At 44.1% G+C, this 25531-nt stretch overlaps 1 protein-coding gene across 6 annotated transcripts in view; it reads right to left on the bottom strand.

The window, feature by feature from the left end:
• Positions 1-25531, bottom strand: part of LOC122542493 (sorbitol dehydrogenase-like) — a 40763-nt gene that overhangs the window by 4754 nt on the left and 10478 nt on the right. For 5 of the 6 annotated variants that reach the window (XM_043680270.1, XM_043680269.1, XM_043680272.1 and 2 more), the window contains 5 exons: positions 19175-19208; positions 17642-17806; positions 14339-14498; positions 6753-6871; positions 4662-4727 (listed from right to left, as the gene is read on the bottom strand). In XM_043680270.1, the coding sequence (XP_043536205.1) occupies positions 4662-4727; positions 6753-6871; positions 14339-14498; positions 17642-17806; positions 19175-19208 (544 nt within the window). Of the gene's footprint in view, positions 1-4661; positions 4728-6752; positions 6872-14338; positions 14499-17641; positions 17807-19174; positions 19209-23132; positions 23163-25531 lie in introns of those variants that run through there. The other variant, XM_043680274.1, reaches the window with a different exon arrangement.

Genomic DNA, 25531 nt, shown 5'->3' with positions numbered 1-25531 from the left:
CTCTCCGGCCTATCACCCTCACCTTAACCTCCTTCCACCTATCGCATTCCCAACGCCCCTCCCCCAAGTCCCTCCTCCCTACCTTTTATCTTAGCCTGCTTGGCACACCCTCCTCATTCCTGAAGAAGGGCTTATGCCTGAAACGTCGATTCTCCTGCTCCTTGGATGCTGCCTGACCTGCTGCACTTTTCCAGCAACACATTTTTCAGCTCTAAAGGTTCTTGAACCTGGCTTGAGAGAGTGTGTGTAGAAATTTTGTAATTACTAAGACATTTTGAAGTCAAGAAAATTACCCTGTTGCAGAAGTAGAACAAGAGTCACCTCAGCATTGTTCAGTGGTATAACACATGCAACAAACACATGACATTAATGGTAAATAAAAGACTGAAGTTTTGCGATAACTAAGACCAACTCTGTCAGAATGGAGAAAATGTCAACATCAAAGAAACTGAGTCTCAGGGAAAAAAAACCCTGAGGTGCTACAGGAGAATGTTTTCAGATCCTGCACAGACAAAAAGACACTGAGGAAGTTCTGGCAACAGTTGGAGAATAGAGGAACAGTACATAATGTCAAAGAGAGAGGGAGGGAGGAATACAATACTTCAGTCATATACTTAGACAGCTATAGAAGGTGATGGAAAAAACTCAGAGAAGGTAGTTGGGGAGGGTGAGGAAATGGACTGAATGCAGACAGTAAAAGGACAGCATAAGATAGACATCTAAGGCAGTCAATTCATAGAATCAGAGAACCCCTACAGAATGGAAGAAGGCCATTTGGCCCATCGGGTCCGCACTGACTCTTTGTAGGGCAACCTACCCCCCTAGACCCACTCCCCGTAACTCCACATTTACCATGGCTACTCCACCGAGCCTGTATTTTCGTGGACACTATGAGCAATTTAAAATGGCCAATCTACATAACCTGCACATTTTTGCACAGTGGGAGGAAACCCACGCAGACACGGAGAGAATGTGCAAACTCCACAGAGACAGTCGCCCAAGGCTGGAATCGAATCCAGGTCCTGGTGCTGTTGGCAGCAGTGCTAACCATCGAGCCATCGTGCTGCCAATTACCTGGGGAGTCAACACCAATGAATAAATTACAGAAAGACAATTGGTCTATAGCAGACCGAGTTCTGCTTTTGGTCACAATACTGCTCACATGATTAATGAGGGATGGAGGAGGTCGTGATTTAGTGCTAATGGTTCTGGGCTAATAATCCAGAGGCCAGAGTTAATTCTCTGGGGACAAGAGTTCAAATCCTACCAGGGCAGTGGGTGGAATTTAAATTCAACTAATAAAAGCTGGAATTGAAAGCTAATCTCCGAGATGGTGACTATGACACTATCATAGATTTTGGTAAAATCCCATCCTAATGTCCTTGAGGGAAGGACATCAGCCATCCTTAACTGGTCTGGCTTGCATGTGACTCCAGACCCACTGCAACATGGTTTGGCTAACGTGATGCCACTGTTTAAAAAAAGGTGGCAAGGACAAACCAGGGAACTATAGACCGGTGAGCCTGATGTTGGTAGTGGGCAAGTTGTTGGAGAGAACCATGAGGGACAGGAAGTACATGTATTTGGAAAGGCAAGGACTGATTAGGGACAGTCAACATGGCTTTGTGCGTGGGAAATCATGTCTCACAAACTTGATTGAGTTTTTTGACTTAGTAACAAAGAAGACTGATGAGGGTAGAGCGGTGGATGTGATCTATATGGACTTCAGTCAGGCGTTCGACAAGGTTCCCCATGGGAGACTGATTAGCAAGGTTAGATCTCATGGAATACATGGAGAACTAGCTATTTGGATACAGAACTGGCTCAAAGGTAGAAGACAGAGGGTGGTGGTGGAGGGTTGTTTTTCAGACTAGAGGCCTGTGACCAGTGGAGCGCCACAAGAATCTGTGCTGGGTCCACTACTTTTTGTCATTTATATAAATGACTCCGATATGAGTTTAGATGTATAATTAGTAAGTTTGCAGATGACACCAAAATTGGAGGTGTAGTGGACAGCGAAGAAGGTTACCTTGAATTACAACGGGATCTTTATCAGATGAGCCAATGGGCCGAGAAGTGGCAGATAGAGTTTAATTTAGATAAATGCAAGGTGCTGCTTTTTCAAAAGCAAATCTTAACAGGACTTATACACTTAATAGTCAGGTCCTTTCCTGAAAAAAGAGACCTTGGAGTGCAGGTTCATAGCTCCTTGAAAGAAGAGTCACAGGTAGATAGGATAGTGAAGAAGGCGTCTGGCATGTTTTCCTTTATTAGTCAGGGTATTGAGTACAGGAGTTGGGAGGTCATGTTGCAGTTGTACAGGACAGTGGTTCGGCCACTTTTGGAATATTGTTTGCAATTCTGGTCTCCTTCCTATCGGAAGGATATTGTGAAATTTGAAAGGGTTCAGAAAAGATTTACAAGAATGTTGCTAGGGTTGGAGGATTTGAGCTATAGGGAGAGGTTGAATAGGCTGGGGCTGTTTTCCCTGGAGCGTCGGAGGCTGAAGGGTGACCTTATAGAGGTCTATAAAATCATGAGGGTCATGGATAGGGTAAATAGACAAGGTCTTTTCCCTGAGGTGGGAAAGTCCAGAACTAGAGGGTTTAGGGTGAGAGGGGAAAGATATAAAAGAGACCTAAGAGGCAACTTTTTCACACAGAGGTTGGTACATGTATGGAATGAGCTGCCAGAGGAAGTGGTGGAGGCTGGTACAATTGCAATATTTAAAAGGCATCTGGATGGGTATATGAATAGGAAGGGTTTGGAGGGATATGGGCCGGGTGCTGGCAGGTGGGACTCGATTGGGTTGGGATATCTGGTCAGCATGGACAGGTTGGACCGAAGGGTCTGTTTCCATGCTGTACATCTCTATGACTATGACTCTATAAACACACCTAAACAGAGACTAATGAACCTAAAGGATCCATTAGATACTGTCAGCAAAACTAATGTCATTTACAAGATACCATGCAAGAACTGTAAAAAACACTATGTCGGACAATCTAGCAGGAAACTTGTCAGTAGGATACATGAACACCAACTGGCCACCAAAAGACACAACCCACTATCATTAGTTTCCATACAAAAAAGGACACCATTTTGACTGGGACAACACACACATCCTATGACAGGCAAAACAAAAACACGCACGAGAATTCCTCGAGGCATGGCATTCTAACCAGAACTCCCATTAATAAACACATCGACTTTGATCCTATCTACCTTCTTTTGAAAAAAAGAACAGGAAATCAAATCACCAACCTTAAGAAACCAAGACCTATAAATAGAGAGGCGGGACATACCACCAGCACTTCACCAGAGACTCTCATTGATGATGTTACCTAGTCATGGTGACGAAACGTCTGAAAACAAATCTTCAAGCTCAGCGAGCTAACTTTACATACTTATGTATATATATGTCATAGGAAGGATATCATTAAGCTGGAGAGGGTTCAGAAGATGTTTACCAGGATGTTGCCAGGAATGGAGGGTTTGAGATAGGGAAGAGGCTGAATAGGCTGGGACTTTTCACTGGAGTGTAGAAGGTTGAGGGATGACCTTAGACAAGTTCATAAACTTCTGTAGCATTGGTACAGTGGCTGGCACTGCTGCCTCACAGCGCCAGGGATCCAGGTTCGATTCCAGCCTTATGCAACTGTCTGTGTGGAGTTTGCATATTCTCCCCATGTCTGCGTGGGTTTCCTCTGGGTGCTCTGGTTTCTTCTCACAGTCCAAAGATATGCAGGTTTGGTGGATTAACAGTGGGAAACACAGAGTTACAGTGGGGGAGGTGGGTCTGAACGGGCTGCTCTTTGGAGGATTGGTGTGGATTTGATGGGCCAAATTCTGTAGGGATTCTATGGTTCTCATAAAATCGTGAGGTATATAGATGAGAGGAACAGCAGGTGTCTTTTCCCTAGGTTGGGGGACTTCAAGACTAGAGGGCATCTTATTAAGGTGAGAAGTAAAAGATTTAAAAAAGACACAAGGAGCAATTCTTTTACACAGAGAATGGTTCATGTGTGGAATGAATTTCCTGCGGAAGTGGTGGATGTGGATACAGTTGCAATGTTTAAAAGACATTTGGATAAGTAAATGAATAAGAAATGTTTGGAGGGATATGGGCCAAGCTCAGGCAGGCGGGATTACGTTTAGCTTAGTTTGGGATTACATTCGGCATGGACTGGTTGGACCGAAGGATCTGTTTCTGTGCTGTATGACTCCAAGATGTGACATACTTTAAAAGAATAAATATGAAGCTGGCATGAGGGAAAAGGGCACATCTGTCATTGCTTTCTCAGACAGCCAGCACAGGTATGGCAGGCCGAAAAGCCTTCTTCTGGCCTACAAAATGTTAAAGCAGAGAAACCCGGAAGGAGTTTCAAAAGACAATTTCTCTGCCTGAAGTGAAAATAGCAAATAAGGAATTAGAAGGAGGCAGCGTAGAGATAAACTAAAGTTACATACACTATTGGATTTTAACTTTAATTTTCTCCTGTGTGCAGGCACAGATTTGTGAGCCATTTAATCGATTATATCCATTTCAGGTTTGATATCGCCAAAGGTAATGCTGACAATGTTAACAATGCATTGATTCTGGATTGAGAATACATTATTCAGTACTCAAAGTTAAGCAGCATGCGAAACAAACAACTTACCACAGATCACAATCTGAGACGCTCCCATGGACTTGGAAACCAGCAGATTCACGAGTCCAATTGGCCCTTTCACAAAAAACAAGATGTTTGTGAGAAAAAACCCTGGACAGGTACAAGGCAAAGCGACGGAGTAAAGTTCTCTTAGTGCTGGCCTGCACTCTGTAGGAGCGAGCCTTTGAGAACTGGGACACAATGCCCTCAACTCTCTGATGAATGGCTTTCTCTGGTACTAAGCTTGACAACCATTTGCAAAGAATTACTCAACAGACATGACAGAAATTCTGCAACTTCTGCATAAACGAAACCAAAACATTTACGGAATTTAGGCATAATCTGATTTTTCTTTCTGCGAATTATCTTTACACCTCACTGACTCCTCAACAAAGTGCGATCAAGTGCGTCCCTCCCAGACTACAGGAGGCATGTGAATTTGTTGAAAACTCCGAATGCTTCTTTTGCTGCTTTACTGCAATGCCAAGTTGTATTGATTTGATATCTGTAATGTATTAAAACGCTCCCAGATACTTCATGTCATAAGATATGTTGGAGGAATAACACCTCATCTTCCGCCTGGACAGCTGACATACCGGGAGGACTCAACACGGAGTTCTCCAATTCCAAATAATCTCCCTTCCCATCCCCAGACTCCCTTCCCAGTCCCTCTCCCTCCCTACCACTCCTCCCTGCCAACAACCAGATTCATTCCTCCCATTGGCCAACCAGGTCGTACCCTCTACCTGTCTTCACCTATCCCCCTCTCCCCCACCACCCCTTTTATCTGCAGCTTCCCCCACGCCCATCCTGAGTCCTGAAGAAGGGTTACACCCGAAACGTTGACATCTCCACCTCCTAATGCTGCCTGGCTTGCTGTGTTCCTCCAGCCTCTTGCTTGTCCAGCTTGGATTCCAGCATCTGCAGTTTTTTGGTCTCATTTCGTAAAAGCATTGTAAATTCAAAACATGACACCAAGGCATATAAGGGAAAGTGTTCAGAAGATTGTTCAAAGGCAGTTCGGGATAGGCAGTATGCTGACTTTGACAACCCAAGAGAGAAAAATGAAAACAAAATGATTGTGACTCATCTTCTACCTCTCCACTTTCCTGTTCACCTCCATATCGGGGATTTAGTCTATGCCAGTCTTAATTATGTCAACAATGGAGTATACACAACTCCCTGGGATACAAAATACCAAAGGTTCACAGCCCTTTGAGCGGAGGAAGATTTCCTCATCTCAATTAGGCAGGTCATTCAGCCCCTCAAGCCAGTTCCACCATTCGATGAGATTGTGGCTGAGCTGTGGTCTAACTCCCTATACCAGCCTTGGCCCATATCCCTTCATACCTTTGCTCAACAAAAAATTATCCATTTCAGTTCTGAAGGTTCTTTATCTGGAGACTGAGCCCCATGTCCTAGTTTCCCCAGCAGGTGAAAATAACCTCTCAGCTTTTACTCTTCAGAATCCCTACATTTCAGCGAGTGGCTCAGTGGTTAGCACTACTGCCTCACAGCGCCATGAACCTGGGTTTCACTCCACCCTCGGGCAACTGTCTGTGTGGAGTTAGCACATTCTCCCCATGTCTGCTTGGGTTTCCTCCGGGTGCTCCGGTTTCCTCCCACTGTCCAAAGATGTGCGAGTTCGGTGGATTGGCCATGCTAAATTGCCCACAGTGTGCAGGATATGCAGGCTAGGTGGGTTAACCATGGGAAATGCAGGGTTACACAGATAGGGTAGCGAGGGCTGGCTCTAGGTGAAATGGTCTTTGGAGAGTTGGTGTGGACTCAATGGGCCGAATGGCCTACTTCTACACTGTAGAGATTCCATGACATCACCTCTCATTTTTCTACACTTGTGACAATATGGACCCAGTTGACTCAGCCACTCATGAAAAGGATCAGTATACTGAGGCTTCATTGTAGCACCTCCAATCCAAGTACCTCCTTCCTTGAACATTAACCTGAGACTGCCTGGGGTGGGGAAGAGTGAAAATAAATGGAAGAATGCAAAAATATTCCATTCAAAATTTTCAGCAGTGCTAATAGTTACTCACACAATCAATGAGTTTACCTGCCCCCAAAATGCAATGGGCTTACCTGCCCCCAAAATGAAGACCTTGCTGCCAATTGTAACCCCTCCTCTACGACAGGCGTGAATTGCAACAGAGAGGGGTTCAATCAAAGCACCTTCCTCAAAGCTCACAGATTCAGGGAGCCTGAAACAAAAATGAAACAGCACAAACACTGAGCTTTCCTGAAACATAAAGTGACTTACCATTGAAGGTTTATTGTCTTGCCCTCATCAGAACAAGATGCAAGAATGTCACATTTCAAAGGGAACAACTATTTACACTGCATGGGGTTGGCAAGTCAAGTGATTGGGTAAAGCATTACTCCAGAGAACACATCAGGGAGCTATTCTGCCCCATCCTTCTGATTAATTCAAAAGTGCCTGGATTTGTTCCTTGTTATTGCAGAGCATCATAATTGCCAGATGCATTTTCCATTGCAATCAAAGTTAGCTTGACAACTCAGTATGATTTATTGTTCCCTTTCAAGCTTGTAATTCCTGCACATGCCATGGTGAATGTAAAGAGTTCAGTCTGGATAAATGCAAAGTATTGCATTTTGGTAAAACAAACAAGAGTAGAGCTTATACAGTTAATGGTAGGACTTTGGGTAGTGCTGTTGAACAGATGGACCTAGGGATTCAGGTACATAATTCTTTGAAGTTTGCATCACAGGATGGTTAAAAGGGCTTTTAGCATACTTGCCTTTATTGTACAGTCATTTGAGTACAGGAGTTGGGACGTCAGGTTGAGGTTGTACAGAAGCTTGGTGGAGGCTCTTCTGGAGTACTGAGTTCACTTCTGGTCACCCAGTTACAGGAAGAATATTATTAAGCTGGCAAGGGTTCAGAGGAGATTTACCAGAATGTTCCTGGGTGTCGAAGGTTTGAATTATAAAGAAAAGCTGGAGAGGCTGGGAGGTTTTTCACTCAGGTAAAGGAGGCTGAGAGGCAACTTTATAGAACTTTACAAAATAATGAGGGGTATACATAGAGTTAATGGTAGTCATCTTTTCCCCAAGGATGGGGGGCAGATATTTAAGATATGAGGGGCATTTTTTTTACACAGTGGGTGGTTTGCGTGTGGAATGAACTTCCCGAGGAAGTGGTGAATGCGGGTACACTTACAACACTTAAAAGACATTTGGATAAGTACATGAACAGGAAAGGTTTGGAGGGATGTGGGCCAGGAGCAGGCAGGTGGGACTAGTTTAGTTTGGGAATATGTTTGATATGGAAAGGTTGGACTGAAGGGTCTGTTTTTATGCTGTGTGGCTCTTTGACTCCACTAAACCCTCTTACTTCAGTAATATTCAAGTTCTACACTACCAAGCCACTGTAAGTTAATGTCCATGTGATAGAAAGGGAGTAAAAATCTTTTAAGCAAAAAATAATACTGATTCAATGGTGCTCACATCAGTATTCTGGGCCCATTTGGATAAGAACAATGTAAATAGGTACAATGTGAATAGATACAATGTAGATAGATACACCATAGATAGATACAATGTCAGTAGATACAATGAGGAAGAAAGAGTATGGATAGATAGTGTGGTAGATACAATGAGGCAGAAGCAATGTGGATAGTTACAGTGTGGGAGATATAACATGGTGGATACAATATGGTGGATACAATGTGGTAGATGTGATGTTGCCAACAATGACTTCAGTAGCAAAACCCTCTGAAGTTCTTTCACAACAGGAACACTATTTCAGCAACAATACCCAGAGTTCTACCACCCAAGCCTTTTCCATTAAAATGAACTTTAAGACATGAGGCGACTGTACTCTCAAACAAAAGGTTTATTTTATAATTTCTAAAAAGAAAAGACAGATGATCCAGTCATAAATGGATTTTATTTGTGGGGAGCTTGCTGTGTGCCAGTTGGTTGCCACATTGCAACTGTGTATTTTACTAGGTTATAGTCCAACAGGTTTATTCAGAAGCACTAGCTTTCGGAGTGCAGCTCCTTCATCAGGTGGCTGTCAATGCAAAACTCTGGATCAGCGCTCCAAAAGCTAGTGCTTCCAAATAAACCTGTTGGACTATAACCTGGTGCTGTGTGATTTTTAACTTTGTACACCCCAGTCCAACATCGGCATCTCCAAATTGTGTACTCTACTGACAGTGAGACACTTTGGGACATGATGAAAGGTGCTTTATAAGTGCAAATTTTTCCCTTTGAAGGTCAAAGGCAGCAGCTGAATATAACCTTGAGCCTTTTGCATTTGTAAAGATGTCTATCTAGTCCAACCAGTTTCCGTGAGAAGAAAGAAATTAGCTTCCTCATTAGTGAGCACCATAGGAGGAAGGGAGAGGCATAAAGGTAATTTCATCTCAAGTCTGGCTTGTTGATATACAGACAGGTTGAATTTCAAGGACAAGATACAGGGAAATACCAGACAGGCATGTAATTATGATTTATAACATCGAGAACAGCATTTCTGAAAGTTCCAAGTTTAGATTACCTACAGTGTGGAAACAGGATCTTCGGCCCAACAAGTCCACACCGACCTGCCGAAGCGTAACCCACCCAGACCCATTCCCCTACATTTACCCCTTCACCTAACACTATGGGCAATTTAGCACGGCCAATTCACCCTAACCTGCACATTTTTGGATTGTGGGAGGAAACTGGAGCACCGGAGGAAACCCACGCAAACACGGGGAGAATGTGCAAACTCCACACAGTCAATCGCCTGAGGCAGAAATTGAACCCAGGTCTCTGGCGCTGTGAGGCAAAGTGCTCACCACTGAACCACCTGAGAGTACAGAAAGGATTTCCCTTAAACTGAAGTGCTACATGTGCGTCAGTAACTGACAAATACAGACTGACAATCAACCACTGGTAACAGCGTTACCCATGCATTTTCCCACCCTGATTCCTCTTTGAGTCTTCCCAATCGTCATGGTCCCTAAGTGAGTGAACTGGCAGAGTGGGGGTGTTGGGCGAGAAGATCTGGGATTGCAGGGGGATGATGCTTTGTGAGAGTGAGAGAGGGTGCAGTGGAACACAGTGACATGGCAGCAGTGAGCTCAGGTCCCCAAACTTTCACAAGGGAAATCCTGCCTTACAACTAAAGAGAGTCCGTCTTCTATTCATTCAAAGACATTTTGTAACTTCTCAGGATTTTAATTAAAAGTTCATATAAATCAATGGCGTTAAATGTCACAGGAGGGTTTTTCAGAGCCACTTCCATTCAAATTGAGCATCGATGAATGAATAGAGGCATACAGCACGGTAACAGACCCTTCAGTCCAACTCGCCCATGCCATCCAGATATCCTAAACTGGACTCATCCCATTTGCCTGCATTTGGCTCATCTCTCTCACAAATTCACCACCACCTCCACACACATCATCTATTGCATCCGCTGCACCCGATGTGGCCTCCTCTATATTGGGGAGACAGGCCTACTTGCGGAGGAACGTTTCAGAGAACACCTCTGGCAAATCCCTCGAACTCAGCACCGCCCTCTTAACCTGCAATCTTCTTCTGGACCTCTCCGCCCCCACCCCACCCCGGCATATCATCCTCACCTTGACCTCCTTCCACCTATCGCATTTCCAATGCTCCTCCCCCAAGTCCCTCCTCCCTACCTTTTATCTTAGCCTGCTGGACACACTTTCCTCATTCCTGAAGAAGGGCTTATGCCCGAAACGTCGATTCTCCTGTTCACCGTGGGCGGCACGGTGGCACAGTGGTTAGCACTGCTGCCTCACAGCGCCAGAGACCCGGGTTCAGTTCCTGACTCAGGCGAATGACTGTGTGGAGTTTGCACGTTCTCCCCGTGTCTGCGTGGGTTTCCTCCGGTTTCCTCCCACAATCCCAAAGATGTGCAGGTTAGGTGAATTGACCATGTTAAATTGCCCGTAGAGTTAGGTAATGGGTAAATATAGGGGTATGGGTGGGTTGCGCTTCGGCGGGTCGGTGTGGACTTGTTGGGCCGAAGGGCCTGTTTCCACACTGTAATCTAATCTAATCTAATTGGCTGATGGGCAGGAAACCATGAGTGGGGTTAAGGGGTTCATTTCTGGGACCAGTGGGTTTCCACAGGGACCTGTGCTGCGATTGCAACTGTTTCCAATAGATATTTGTGACTTGAAAGAAGGAAATGAATGTACTATAGCCAAATGTGCAGACAACACAAAAATAGGAGGAAAGGTAGGTTGTGAGAGGGATACAGGGAGAAAGTGAGGACTGCAGATGCTGGAGATCCGAATCAAAAAATGCGGTGCTGGAAAAGCACCTGATGAAGAGCTATGCTCGAAATGTCGACTCTCCTGCTCCTGGGATGCTACCTGACCGGCTGTGTTTTTCCAGCACCGCACTTTTTGACTGTGAGAGGGATACAAGCAATTAACAGAGAGATATTGATAGATTAAGTACATGGGAAAAATTTGGCAAATGCAGTGTAATGCAAGGTTGTTCATTTTGGAAAGGAGAACAAAAGAACAGAATATTATTTAAATGGAGAGAAACTGTGCAGAGCTGCAACACAGAGGGACTTGGGGGTACGCTTGTGCAAGATACTCAGATAGCTTGAACAGACAGGCAGTAGATATTCAGGAAGGCAAATGGAATATCAGGCGAATGTGAGGACTGCAGATGCTGGAGATCAGAGTCAAGATTAGAGTGGTGCTGGAAAAGCTCAGCAGGTCAGGCAGCATCTGAGCAGCAGGAAAATTGAGGTTTCGGGCAAAAACCCTTCATTAGGAGCTTCATTCATTCCTGATGAAGAGCTTTTGCCCGAAACATTGATTTCCCTGCACCTTGGATGCTGTCTGACCTGCTGTGCTTTTCCAGCAACACTCTAATGGAACATTGGCCCTTATTCTAAGGGGGTGGGAATCGAAGAATAGGGAGGTCGAACTGCAATGGTACAATGGTCTGGAGTGCACTGTCTAGAATGCAGAGTTGAATTGAAGCATTCAAGAGGGCACTGCTGATTATTTATATAGAACAACTTACAGGATGACAAAAAAATGGCACTAAGTCAAAATGCATATTCAGAGGGCCAGTGCAGATTCGATGGGCCAAATGGCTTCCTTCTGCACAGCAACAACTCTGTGATTCTCTCTGCGATTAAATCCATTTTTAAGAGAAATCTTAGGCAGTACAGTGAGAATTTGCCAAATCCAAGTTCCAGCAGGAAATGTATTCAGTACATGAGTTCTAAGATAGGGTAACCCTTTTAGATTAAATCATGGCATGTCACTAGGAGTGTAGACAATTTAGGAACAGAATTGGTAAAATGTTGTTAGTCTAATGAACCCACGTGAGAGTGAAAACTTGCATAGAGATTCTTTGTTCTTAATTTCCTTTCTGAAAGAATTGGTTGGAAAATTTGCAAAGTAACCTGAAAGATTATATTGCGTAATTTTTTTGATAAGCTGGTTTCAAATACACACTGGCATATTCTGTTACTTCAAGTACCTACTTGCCAAAACTAATGATAGGTCACTGTTCTGGAGCTCTGTAACATGAGCACAATATTTGTCTCTTGATCATGTGACAGGGGTGTGCAGTGGAAATCCAATCCAAAAAGTGTAATAAATAGACCTACTGTTTGCTTAGGGCACATCACTGTCTTATAAACAAGAACGCTTCAGCTCACAGGAATTGCAACACTTTATTTCTTTGAGGGCCACAGTAACGTTGAATCCCTACAGTGTGGAAGCAGGCCATTCGGCCCATCGAGTCCACACTGACCCTCCCACCCAGACCCTGGTCCCTCCCTACCCTATCCCTGCATTTCCCATGGCTAATACATCCAGCCTGCATATCTTTGGACTGTGGGAGGAAACCAGACCACATGGAGGAAACCCACGCAGACACAGGGAGAAGGTGAAAACTCTGCACAGTCGCCTGAGGGTGGAAATTGAACCCAAGTTCCTGGCACAGTAAGGTGGCAGTGCTAACCACTTAACCTCCACCTGAGTTGCTATGCATATGTGTTTAACTGGGTATTTAGGACATAGGCCAGATTAATACCCAAGGAAAAAGGCCTTTACATTCTCCATCCACGCAGTCAAAATTTCCATTTTTATAAATTCCCAATGTTATCCCATTACCCCATAATATATTGCTTCAACCCACCATGGGGATCAGAACTGAGGTATGAAGTCGACAATGTATGACTGCACTGGAGTAGTGCCAAGGAGATTCACCAGCATGTTGCAGCTATGAAGAGAGGCTGGACAAGCTGTTTGCTTCAATGCAAAGCAAGTTGGGAGAAGTGCTGATAAACATGTGTAACATTACGAGGGGCATGGACAAGATAAAAATAAAGCATCTGCTCCCCACAGTCGAAGGGTCAATAACAAGGAGGCATAATTTTAAAGTGAGGTTTAGAGGGGACTGGAAGAAAACCTTTTTCACCAAGAGGGTGGCAGGGGTCTGGAAGTCACTACCTGGAAGGATAGTTGAGGTGGGAAACCTCACAACCTTTTACAAGTACATGCATGAGCACATGCAATATTATAACATTCAGGTGCAGTGGGACTAATATAGCTAGTTATTTATTTTTGGCAGCACAGACTTGATGGGCCAAAGGGGCTGATTCGATCGCCCCAGAGGATCACAGTGCTGCTGTCTCAATCGTGAGAGCGACAACGGGTAGTAGTGTAACCTGAGGGTCACCATGCCTCAGAGAAGGGGTGAGGTTGAGAAGGTGGGACCTTCAATGTAACCTCAGTTGACGCAATTAGTTCAGTTGGCTAGATAACTAGAGTGCAGTGCAGAATAAAGCACACAGTCCAACCTCTATACCATAAGAAATTAGACATAGGAGCAGAAATTAGGCCATTCGGCCCATCAATCTGCTCGGCCATTCAATCATGTTTGATAAGTTTCTCAAGCCCATTCTTAGCCTTGGACAACTGTCTGTGTGGAGTTTGCACATTCTCCCCGTGTCTGCGTGGGTTTCCTCCGGGTGCTCCGGTTTCCTCCCACAGTCCAAAGATGTGCAGGTCAGGTGAATTGGCCATGCTAAATTGCCCATAGTGTTAGATGCATTAGTCAGAGGGGGATGGGTCTGGATGGGTTGCTCTTCAGAGGGTCGGTGTGGACTGGTTGGGCTGAAGGGCCGTTTCCACACTTTAGGGAATCTAATCTAATCTAATCCCTCTTTCACCCCATAGCCTTGACCCTCTTGGCAATCAAGAATTTAACTCTCTTTGTTTTAAATATACTCAATGACCTCCACAGCCTTCTGTGGCAATGACTTCAACTGATTCACCATTCTCTGGCTAAAGAGATTTCTCCTTATCTCGGTTCTAGGGGCTATTCCCTTTCCTCTAAGTATGCGCTCTTGGGTCCTCGTCTCTCCTGTCAGTGGAAACATCTTCCCAATGTCCACTCTGTCCAGGCTGTTCAGTAAACTGTAAGTTTCAACTAGATCCCTCCTCATCCTTCTAAACTCCACCAAGTATAGTTCCAGAGACGTCAAATGTTCAAATTGTCATAGTTTGCAGAAGACCTGCTTCCTCACCGTCCCCCCTCCTCTTGTGGAGTGGTTAGTCCCCAAGCTGTACATAACCAATTCTCACTCTTTAACACAAAGCTGCCCAAGGATCTTCATAAATATATTATTACATGAAACAGATGCTCACTTGTAACAGTAGCTGGCATCGTGGGTATTGTATTGGCAAAGGTTCCCATCATCGGGAGGGGTAGCAGAGAAGAAGATTGTTGGCGAGAGGTTGTAACGCCCAGTTCGGCAATGTTCGTCAATTTCTCTGGGGATTCCGGGCTCAATGGCGACCCTATCACCTGCAGTGGAGCAAACACCTCGACACTCAGTACATCAATGCAAGAGTAAACCACTGGTTATTATCTTAGGACAGGTCACCTTTATACTGGCCCCACGTTGGTATGAAATATGTGTTTGCCTTCTGCTTATTAACTGGATGAGAGATACAGACCTTCGAGAGAAGGTCAAACCACGATTTGAAATGTGAATTTGGAAGTGAACAGGAAGGATTGGCCATACAAGAAAAATAAAAAATGATGAAGTTCTGACCCGAAACACTGGATCTACTTCTCTCTCTGCAGATGCTGCCAGATCTGCTAAGTTTCTTCAGCATTTACTGAATGTGTGATATATAATGGAATGATGTGTAGAGAGAATCTTTGTACTAGGCATTGGTTCTGAAGGTCAGTGTTAATGTTACACTAGCTGCACCCCTTTTACTGATGTCTTACCGTGTGTGGATAGAAACAAAGAGGGGACTTCTACTCGAGTTTCGGGGAGGCAACGGCCTCGTGATATTATTGCTGGACTGTTAATCCAGGGACCCAGGTAATGCTCTGGGCAGCTGGGTTCAAATCCAGCCATGGGAGATGGTGGAATTTGGATTCAATAAACATCTGGAATGATAACCATCAATCGATTGTCAGAAAACTCCCATCTGGTTCACTAACATCTTTTCGGGAAGAAAACTGCCATCCTTACCTGGTCTGGCCTACATGTGACTCCAGACCTACAGCAATGTGATTGCCTCTTGACTTAGGGATGGGTAATAAATGCTGGCCTATCCAGCAACACCCTCAACCCATGAATGAATTTTTAAAAACTAGCTTTTGGAGGGAGTATATCCATCTGTACCAGTTCCCTATGGTTCTAGTAATTATGTTTAACCAACTGTAGGTGTACTTATTACTATCATGAAATAAACCTTCTTGTTAGCTAAAAATAGTGCCTCTTCGGTAGATGTTCTACTGTGGTGTATCATCGACTGGTTGGTTGTGTCACTATAGTCTTACCAGACCGTAGGGGCTGCTCTCTTATGACAGAGAAGCAACTGGTGGGGATTTAACCTGAGGGCCACCAGATCTCAAGCGAGGGAAGATGTTGAGAAGGAGAGTCCTTCATGGTAATCTCAAACCGGTGATGGGGATTAAACCCACACTGTTGGCATTACACTGCGCTGTAAACCAACAATCCAGCCAACTGAGCTAAATCGATTCCCATTATCTATTAATAACAACTGGGATGAGCCCTAACATAAAAAAGGTTTTGGGTGTAGGTTTGCTCACTGAGCTGCAAGGTTCATTTCCAGATGTTTCATTGCCCTACTAGGTAACATCTTCAGTGGGCCTCAGGCGAAGCAATGCTGAGAATTCCTGCTTTCTCGATATATGTTTGAGTTTCTTTGGGTTGGTGAAGTCACTTCCTGTTCCTTTTCTTGGGGGTGGTAGATGGGGTCTAACTCGATGTGTTTGTTGATAGAGTTCCAGTGCATGTCTCTGTTTGCCTTGTCCTATGATGGATGTGTTGTCCCAGTCAAAGTAGTGTCCTTCCTCATCCATATGTGAGGATACTAGTGAGAAACATCTGGAAATGAACCTTGCAGCTCAGCGAGCAAACCTACATCCAAAACCTCAACCTGAGCTACAAATCTTCTCAAAACTCGATAAAAAAGGTTTGGTCGCAGTGAACTATCTCAAACAATACTTACCCAGTCCCTCATTCTGGTAGAGTTGGCAAATATCACAAGGAGTGGTCACCTGGGGAAATACCGCAGGAGTGAACAAAACAATTTGCTGACCATTATTAGTCGCAGATGAAGAGGCTGGGTTGGGAACATTGGTGATGAAGTGAAAAGGAGAGGAAGAGAATTCCTGCGTTGGGTAACTTGAAAATTCTCAGAACTTACTGGCAAATTAATAGACTGGCAGAAAGAGAGAACCATGGAAAGGCTTCCATAAGTCAAGGACCTGGGCAGGGTTCATACTATGGTGATGATCATTCATCACAGACCATCAAAAAGACATTGTCGAACACAGGTCTCACTTTGAAAACACTCTATTAGATTCAGAAACCCAGTACAATGTTGCAGATTCAAACCCTGGTTAGGATGGCTGGTCCTCAAAAGGGTAATGGTATGGGAACTAACATTGAGCATGGTACTCTCAAGCTAAAGAGGGTAGGTCAGCTCATTTTAAACTTCCAACTGGAGCAAATGCATTGCCACTGGATATGAAAGGCTGAAACACAGTTAGGAAGCAATGGGTTTTGTCCTTGACCAATCCACCTGCACTCCCCAATCAACAGCCACTTCAAAATGGCATCCAATGGTGAGTATTAACATCAGGTCCACTTTTCAGTAAGGGGGTCAAATTCTGAAGAAAGGAGCATGGTTGGAAAGAAAGGATATTAAAAAAAATGTGGATTGATTCCAGGACCTCCAAGTCAATTTTGCAAGAAGACAGGTCAGCACAGTGGCTCAGTGGTTAGCACAGTACCTGGGACAGGGGTTCGACCCCACACTCAGGTGGCTGTCTGTGGAGTTTGCACACACTCCCTGTGTCTGTATTGGTTTCCTCCAGGTGTTCTAGTTTCCACCCACAGTCCAAAGATGTGGTCAGGTGGACTAGCCATGGGAAATTGTCCAGGGGTGTGCAGGCAAGGTGGGTTAGCCATGCAAAAGACAGGGTGATAGGGCAGGAAGGGTTTGGGTCTGGGTGGAATGCACTTTGGGAGGTCGGTGGGACTTGAAGGGCCGAATGGCCAGCTCTCACACTGTAGGGATACTATGAAAAGACCCCCAAGGGTGAATATTGCCTTCAGAACTTCATTTCAAGGTGGTCAAATTCTGAGGAAAGGGAGATGATTGTTTAGAATGGGATTTTAAAAAAATGTTGTGTCAGTTCCGGGATCGCTGGGTAATGTTTGAGAAAATGGAACGAACTGCACCTTTTGCATTGTAAGCCAACCCAGTGGGCACTTTGCCTTCTCATAACCCTTAGGCCACTGGGTGAAGGTGAGCTCTGAGCAAATGAACAAATGATACGTACTTTCATTCTGTCCCATCCTCCCGTTCAGTGAGTGGGGTTAGTTGTGCCCATGAATCAGAGGCACGTACATTCAACTGTTGAGGAAAAATAAACACTTCTCAGTTTTGCGCACTGACCTGGTTTAAGATGTTGCACTCCAGACCCCACTCTGAATATTGTCCCTGCAGCCTCATGCCCCAGAACCATTGGCTTCTTCACAACAAAATCTCCAATCCTTCCATTTTGCCAGTAATGGACATCTGAGCCACAGATCCCGACGGAATCTATCTTCAGTAGCACCTCTGAAAGAAATTATAAATTTTAAAGATTTGGAGGAGCCAGTGCTGGACTGGGGTTACAAAGTTAAAAATCACACAAGACCACGTTATAGTCTAACAGGTTTAGTTGGAAGCACTAGCTTTCGGAGTCCTGCTCCTTCATCAGGTGGTTATACTCCACAACCACCTGATGAAGGAGCAGGACTTCCAAATAAACCTATTGGACTATAACCTGGTGTTGTGTGACTTTTAACCTTTAAAGAGATGCAGTCTAACATTAGTAAAGGCCACATTTTGGCTGTTTCACAAAAAGGATTTGACAAGATACATGGATTTTGAGAACCAAGCACAGTAAATTCATGTCAGTTTTTTAAAAGGCCTCTGATTGATAGCTCTTTTGCATTTTAGTTACGAGTCATCTCACTCTTTTCCAGGAGTATCTCAGGATGTCTGCTTTTCTCTAATTCCAACCTAATTCCGTCACACCCCCACTGAATCACAGCAATCCTACTGTGTGGAAGCTGGCTACTTGGTGCACCAAGTCCTCACCGACCTTCTGAACCATATCCTACATTGGCGGATATTCATTTGTGACTCTTAGCTCCAGAATTCAGTCCCTAAACCTTTCCTCCTCCTTTTACAAGGTTCAGTTGTACCTGCTTCTTTGGCAAACAAAGGGTCTTCTGCCCTGAAGACTCCTCAACGTCAACATGCTGCAATGAAATACCTTGGGTGTTTCAAAAGTTGCTGTATAAATTCAAGTTAATGTTTGGTGCTCAATCCTTATTCAATTCATTGCTCAGCCAGAGAAAAGTTGCAATAGGCAGCTTTTAAGCAAGCACAGAATCAGTAACTTAAAACACCCATTTCATCTCCAAAGATGCTTCCTGACCTTGAATCCCTACAGTGTGGGACCAGGCTATCCAGCCCACCAAGTGTACACTGACCATCCGAAGAGCATCCCACCAACCTCACCCCTGTAACCCTGCATTTCCCATGGCTAGCCCACCTAGACACTACAGAGCAATTTAGCATGGCCAATCCAGCCTAAACTGCACATCTTTGGACTGTGGGAGGAAAGCAGAGCCCCTGGAGGAAGCCCTCTGCAGACACAAGGAGAATGTGCAAACTACACACAGACAGTCACCTGAGGCTGGAATCAAACCCAGTTCCCTGGCTCGGTGAGGCAGCAGTGCTAACCACTGACATACTGTGCCGTTCTGCTGAATGCTTGCATCATTTCAGCTTCAGTTTGCTCTTCTTTTAGAATTTAAATTATTCCCCACGGCAAACCAGGGATCTATATTTCCGACATTTACTTATTTTATATTTCAGGACCCTGCCTGAAAATGAATGTGCATTATTGAGGTACGGGTGAATAAAATAAATTACCTTTAGGGCCTGGTTCTGGAATGGGGCGATTCTCCTGTAAGGAATGATTGAGAAAATTACTTGAGGAAGTTTGAATCCTTGTGACAGAAATCATTCTGTTATTATAATGGAAACAGAAACATATTGTAAAAGATACAGAGAATTTTTCTTCAAATGAAAGCTGGAAGAGCTGGAGAAACTCAGCAGAGCTGGCAATATCTGTGGACAAAGAAACAGGATTAATGTTTCAAGTCTGTTATGACTCAGCAGAGTTCAATAAGGGTCACACTATTTATCTCTGCATAGATGTTGCATGACTTGCTGAGTTTCTCCAGCATCCTCTGCTTTTATTTCGGATTTCCAGCATCCGCAGTATTTTGCTTTTGTTTGAGGGAGTCAAACTTAAAGTTGTTTGAGAAATAGCTGAATGTTGCTATGGAGATGCTCCAGGTTGTCCTTATAGTATCTAAGGCAAGATGAATGGAATGTCCTCTATCATCTTCCTTTAGGGTGGCTCAGTGGTTAGCACTGCTGCCTTTCAGCAACAGGAACCCAGGTTCAAATCGGTAGCTGTTTGCATTATGTCTGTACATTCTCCCTGTGTTTCTGTGGGTTTCCTCTGGTGCTCTGGTTTCCTCCCATAGTCCAAAGATGTGCAGGAATTGGTTTGGCCATGCTAAGTTGCCCTGCTAAATTGAATAGTGTTCAGGGACATGTAGCCTCGGTGGATTAGCCAGGGGGAATGCAGGGAAAGGGTAAGGCTTGGGCCTGGATGGGGGAGGTGGGGGGGTGGAGGAGACAAGAGTCGGTGAAGAGTAAATGGGCCTCTTTCTGTACTCTGGCAATTCTATGATTTACTAACCTGGATGCATTTAAGTTAAAGCTAGCTAAGCATGTGAGAGAGCAAAGGCCTATGTAGAATAAGGAGAGGCTAGAAAAAATCAGCTAGTTTTCTCTGAAGTGACGGAGGCTGAGGGGAGACTTGATAGAAATCTATAAAATTATGAGATGCACAGATAGGGTTGGTGGTCAGAATCTTTTGCACAGAGTTGTAATGTCTAAAACTTGGGGGTCATGCATTTAAGAAAAATATGGAATGAGGGGCAGACTTTTTACTCAGAGAGGGGGAGAAGTCTGGAACATGCTGCCAGGGTTAGTGGTGGAGGCAGGTACAATAGGGGCTGTTAGATAACCACATGCATTTGGAAAGAATGGAGGGATATGGACCAAGGGAATGCAGAAGGGATTGGTCTAATTTGGTGTCACATTCAGCACAACATTGTTGGCAGAAGGGCCTGTTCCTTTGCTGTACTGTCCGAAGTTCTACGTTCTCAGATGCAAGCACTGAATCATTGTAGGTCTAATGAACACCCTTGTCTACAATCCATCCCTGTCACTGTGGTGTTTGTAGCCATCAAATAGTCAAGGGGCAAACAAAGTGTATCATACAGAATTAGAGAGGTGGTGTGATGTGGAAGGAGGCCGTTTGGCCCATCATGTCTGCACCGGCTATCCGATGATCATAATGATTTAGTGTCAACCTCCTGCTTTTTCCCCATTCTCCTGTTCCTTGTTTCTGTTTTAAAAAATGCCCTCTTGAATGCCTCAAGTGAACTCACCTCCACAACACTTCCAGGCTCTTCCTTCTGGGCCCAAATGTGATTAGAAAACTAGTTGGTGACTGCTTGCATTTTTGGCAAATGATCATAAAAGTAAACAGGAGCTGTTGGCATACAAGCCTAGCTTGACAGAAACAGGGACAACAACGGTGGAAAATTGGGGTGGGGGGGGGGTGGGGTGGGGTGGGCGTGGTGGCTCAGTGGTTAGCACTGCTGCCTCACAGGACCAGGGACCCCGGTTTGATTCCAGCCTCGGGTGACTGTCTGTTTGCACATTCTCTCCGTGTCTGTGTGGGTTTCCTCCAGATGCTCTGGTTTCCTCCCACAGTCCAAAGGTGTGCAGGTTAGGTCAACTGGCGATGCAAAATTGACCATAGTGTTCAGGGATGAGTAGGTGAGGTGCATTACTCAGGGGAATGTGTCTCGGTGGGTTACTCATCGGAGGGTCGGTGTGGACTTATTGGGCCGAAGGGCCTGTGCCCACACTGTAGGGATTCTATGATGATTAAAGCTACACTCACACAGGAGGTGGAAGCACCACCAACATTAACATTCTGAGAATCACCAATCAGTTGAGAAAAATCTCGTTCTTTTGTACCATGCTTGTCCACAACCATAAGAATCTTGAGAACAATTTATGAAGTTAATGTGTAACTGTGTGGTGGTAACATGCTCTGCTGCACATCATTGTAATCATTGAACAAGCTTGTCAAACATAACAAACGTTTGTGCTGCCAAAAGTCTTGCGGTCAAAACTCTCAGATTCCCCCTGTTTATGCTCAGCACAGACTCCCTCCCAACCAGTTTTCAGTCAGACTTTATCTCTTGTCACAAACATCTCAACCCAAAAGAACACCTATTCCTGATTTTTTTAAACATTTATTCTTTCACTGAGCTTGGGAATTGCCGGCTTGGTCAGCAGTTACGGCAGTAGGTGTTGGGCAATCACATTCTTGAACTGTTGGGATTCACTGTCACATTTTCTGAGAAAATCGAGTGCTTTGCAGTTAAAGTTGCAGTTAAAAATCAAACACAAAATGCAATGGGTCTGTAATCACATGTTAGCCACTGCCATTGAACTTAGAGCACAAGAACAGGTCCTTCCGCCCACAATGTTGTGCTGAACATGACGCCAAATTAAACTAACTTCTTCTGCCTGCCCTTGGTCCATGTCCCTCCATTCTTTGCATATTCATGTGGTTATCTCAAAGCCCCTTAAATGCCCCTATCCGTATCTGCCACCACCACCATCACTAGCAGCGCATTCCAGACTCGTACCACTCTCTGTACATAAAACCTGCCCCTCACATCTGCTTTGAACCTTCCCCCCTCGCTTTAAATGCATGTCCCCTAGATTCAGACATTTCAAATCTGGGAAAAAGATTCTGACCATCAACCCTTTCTATGCATCTCATAATTTTATAGACTTCTATCAAATTTCCACTCAGCCTCCACCGCTCCAGAGGAACGAACCTGAGTTTTTCCAACCTCTCCTTATAGGTCATACCCTCTAATCCAGGCAGCATCCTGGGAAATCTCTTCTGCACCCTCTCCAAAGCCTTCACATCCTTCCTGTAATGTGGTGGCCAGAATTGAACGCAATACTCTAAGTGTCGCCTAACCAAAGTCTTATAAAACTGCAACATGAACTCTGATTCTTGTACTTAATTCCCCGGCCAATAAAGGCAAGCATGCCATACGCCATCTTAACCACCCAATCTACTTGCAAGGCCACATCTGTGGAATTCTGTGGATAAAGGTATATTAAAAGAAACTTTCTGCCTGTACCTTAACAAGAAAAACCCTTACGTTAAATTTTAAACATCCTTTCAAGTTAGAACTCACAGCTGACAACTATTGGACAAGTTCAAAACTTAATGAACTGATGAAGGGGCAGTGCACTGAGAGCTTGTGATTTCAAATAAGCCTCTTCATGTGACTTGTGAATCTAAGGGAATTCTCTGCCCATGAAGTAGTTGAGGCTTCCTCAGTAAATGTTTTTAAAGCTAAGGTAGAGAATTTTTTTGGACAGTAAAGGAATTAAGGGTTATGGTGAGCAGGCGGGTAAGTGGAGCTGAGGCCATGAAAAGATCAATCATGATCATATTGAATGGTCCTGCTACTTGTTCTGATGTTCTTATGGCCTCCGATGATAAAGACAGGATGCAAACCCCAATTTGGAGAGAGGCCTGGGAAGAAACAACAAAAACACAAATTCCTGGAGAAACCCAACAGGTATGGCAGCATCCAAGAGAGAGAAAAACACAGTTACCGTTTTGAAACTCTTCTGGAGAACTCGCAAAAGCTAACAGACCTGCTGAAATTTTCCAGCTCTTTGTTTTTTTTTTATTTCAGGTTACCAGCATCTGCAGCATTTTTCTTTTGGCTCCTAGGAAAAGCTGGGTTACTGGTCCATGGGAGCATAAGGACAAATGTTTTAGGAATCAACTGTTCTGCCAAAAGAGCAATGGCAATTTCCAAACTCCTCAACCAGAGAATTAGTGAAGAACAAGAAATCTTCTCGCTGTCTCCAAAATCCAGCTGAATCCATCCATAGAGGCAAACACCAACTATTTGACTACAGAAGCATTGCAATTGTTGCATCATAGAGTCATAGGAATGTACAGCATGAAACAGACCCTTCAGTTCAACTCATTCATGCCAACCAGATATCCTAAATTAATCTAGTCCTATTTGCCAGCATTTGACCCATACCCCTCTAAACACTTCCTGATCATGTATCCATCTAGATGCCTTTTAAACGTTGTATTTGTACCTGCCTCCACCACTTCCTCTGGCAGCTCATTCCATACATGCACCGCCCTTTATGTGAAAAAGTTGCCCCTTAAGTCCCTTTTAAAACTTACCCTGCTCACATTAACCTTTGCCCTCTAGCTTTGGAGACCCCTATCCTGGGGAAAAGACATTGACTATTCACCGTGTTCATGCCCCACACGATTTTACAAACTTCTAATAAGGTCACCCTTCAGCCTCCAACACTCCAAGAAAAGTAGCTCCAGCCTACTCAGCCTCTCCCTGTAGCTGATGTAAGTTTCAAAACCTGCCACTTTGGATAGAGTAACCTTAAGAATTAATAAACCTGCAACTATCAGTCAGTTTGGCATTCCAACTAGAACTCTATCAACAAACGCATCGACTTGGACCCAAAAAGAATAGGAAATGACATCACCAATCTAATTAAACCTAAACAGATAAATAGAAAGTAGGTCATAACACCAGCGCTTCACCAGAGGCTCACTGATGATGTTACCTCATATGGTGACGAAATGTCTGAAAATGAATCTTCCAGCTCAGCGAACAAACTTACATCCAGAACCTCAACCTGAGCTACAAATCTTCTCAAAACTCGCTAGTTTGGTCTTACTTTCTTCTTTACAAGTATCTCTTATCCTGCCTACTTTTGATGTCTGTAGTTTTAACTAATAACATTGTCACTTTTAATTGATTGACTTTCATCAAGCATTGCATACACATTATCCTTTAGTCTTGTCTAAAGTAGAAAGCTGTGTCGTTGATTATTTTTAATCTGAAACACTCAAAAACCAGAACAGGATACAAACGGGGCTCATCCAAATTTTTAGTTCATGGGCAATTCTGATGACAGCTAGACGGGGACATTTCTATGAATTGCCTTGCCTGAAGGGAATTAGCAAACTGGATGATGCTGACACTTTCATAGACATCATTACTGCTGTTGGTTTTTGTTTTATTCCAGGGTGATTAATTTAAATTTTAAAAATATCCCAAATGATGCAGCAGAATTTAAACTCATGCCTCAAGATTTCTATTCTTCCACCATAGCTACAATACTATTGCACTGCTCTATATAATCACCCCTGTCAATTCCCAAACCTTTAATATTCATCCAGTCAAAACAAATTTTCTTCGTAGCCATTATTGTTTAACATATTAGGATGGAAATCAGAGATAAATTTGTCAGACTTCTAGGGACTGCAACAGAATAAAAGCAAGGCCAACGTTTAAAAGGATTTCACAATTCTTCCAAGATGCACAAGTTAGCTGCTTCATATAAATAAAGAACTGTGCATGTTGGAGGTCTGAAACAAATGTAAGCAGAAGTTGCTGGAACAACTCAGCAGCGTCAGAGTTAACATTTCGGTTCTGGCGATCCTTCTTCAGAACTTCGATGCCAGCTGTTTTCAGTTCTGAAGAAGGGTTATTAGACTCAAAATGTTAACTCCGTTTACCCGTCAGAGATGCAGCCAGACTTGCTGAGTTTCTCCAGCGATTTCCGTTTTTTCTTTGTTTATTTCCAGTTGCTTGATAGCTGTCTTTAATACAGCTGAATAACAATTAAAATGTTAAAAGAAAATCCTTCACTAAAATATATTTTGTTTTGAACTCCACAGCTAACCGGATCTTTTTACTTTCTGCACTGTCATTCCAAAATGAATCAAGAAGAGATAAAGTTACTGTGGTTCTGTTCGCCGAGCTGGAAGTTTTTGTTGCAAACGTTTTGTCCCCTGTCTAGGTGACATCCTCAGTGCTTGGGAGCCTCCTGTGAAGCGCTTCTGTGGCGTTTCCTCCGGCATTTATAGTGGCCTGTCCCTGCCGCTTCCGGTTGTCAGTTTCAGCTGTCCGCTGTAGTGGCCGGTATATTGGGTCCAGGTCTATGTGTTTGTTGATGGAGTTTGTGGATGAGTGCCATGCTTCTAGGCCTAAAGATCATTAGTGGACCAGATGGGTTTTCCTGACAATCGAGAATAGTTTCTAGGTC

The sequence above is a fragment of the Chiloscyllium plagiosum genome, chromosome 40, assembly GCF_004010195.1.
Source record: "Chiloscyllium plagiosum isolate BGI_BamShark_2017 chromosome 40, ASM401019v2, whole genome shotgun sequence".
In the NCBI taxonomy this organism is placed as follows: Eukaryota; Metazoa; Chordata; class Chondrichthyes; order Orectolobiformes; family Hemiscylliidae; genus Chiloscyllium; species Chiloscyllium plagiosum.
Note: the sequence above shows the minus strand (reverse complement) of the source record. Positions and strands in the feature narration are given on the sequence as shown.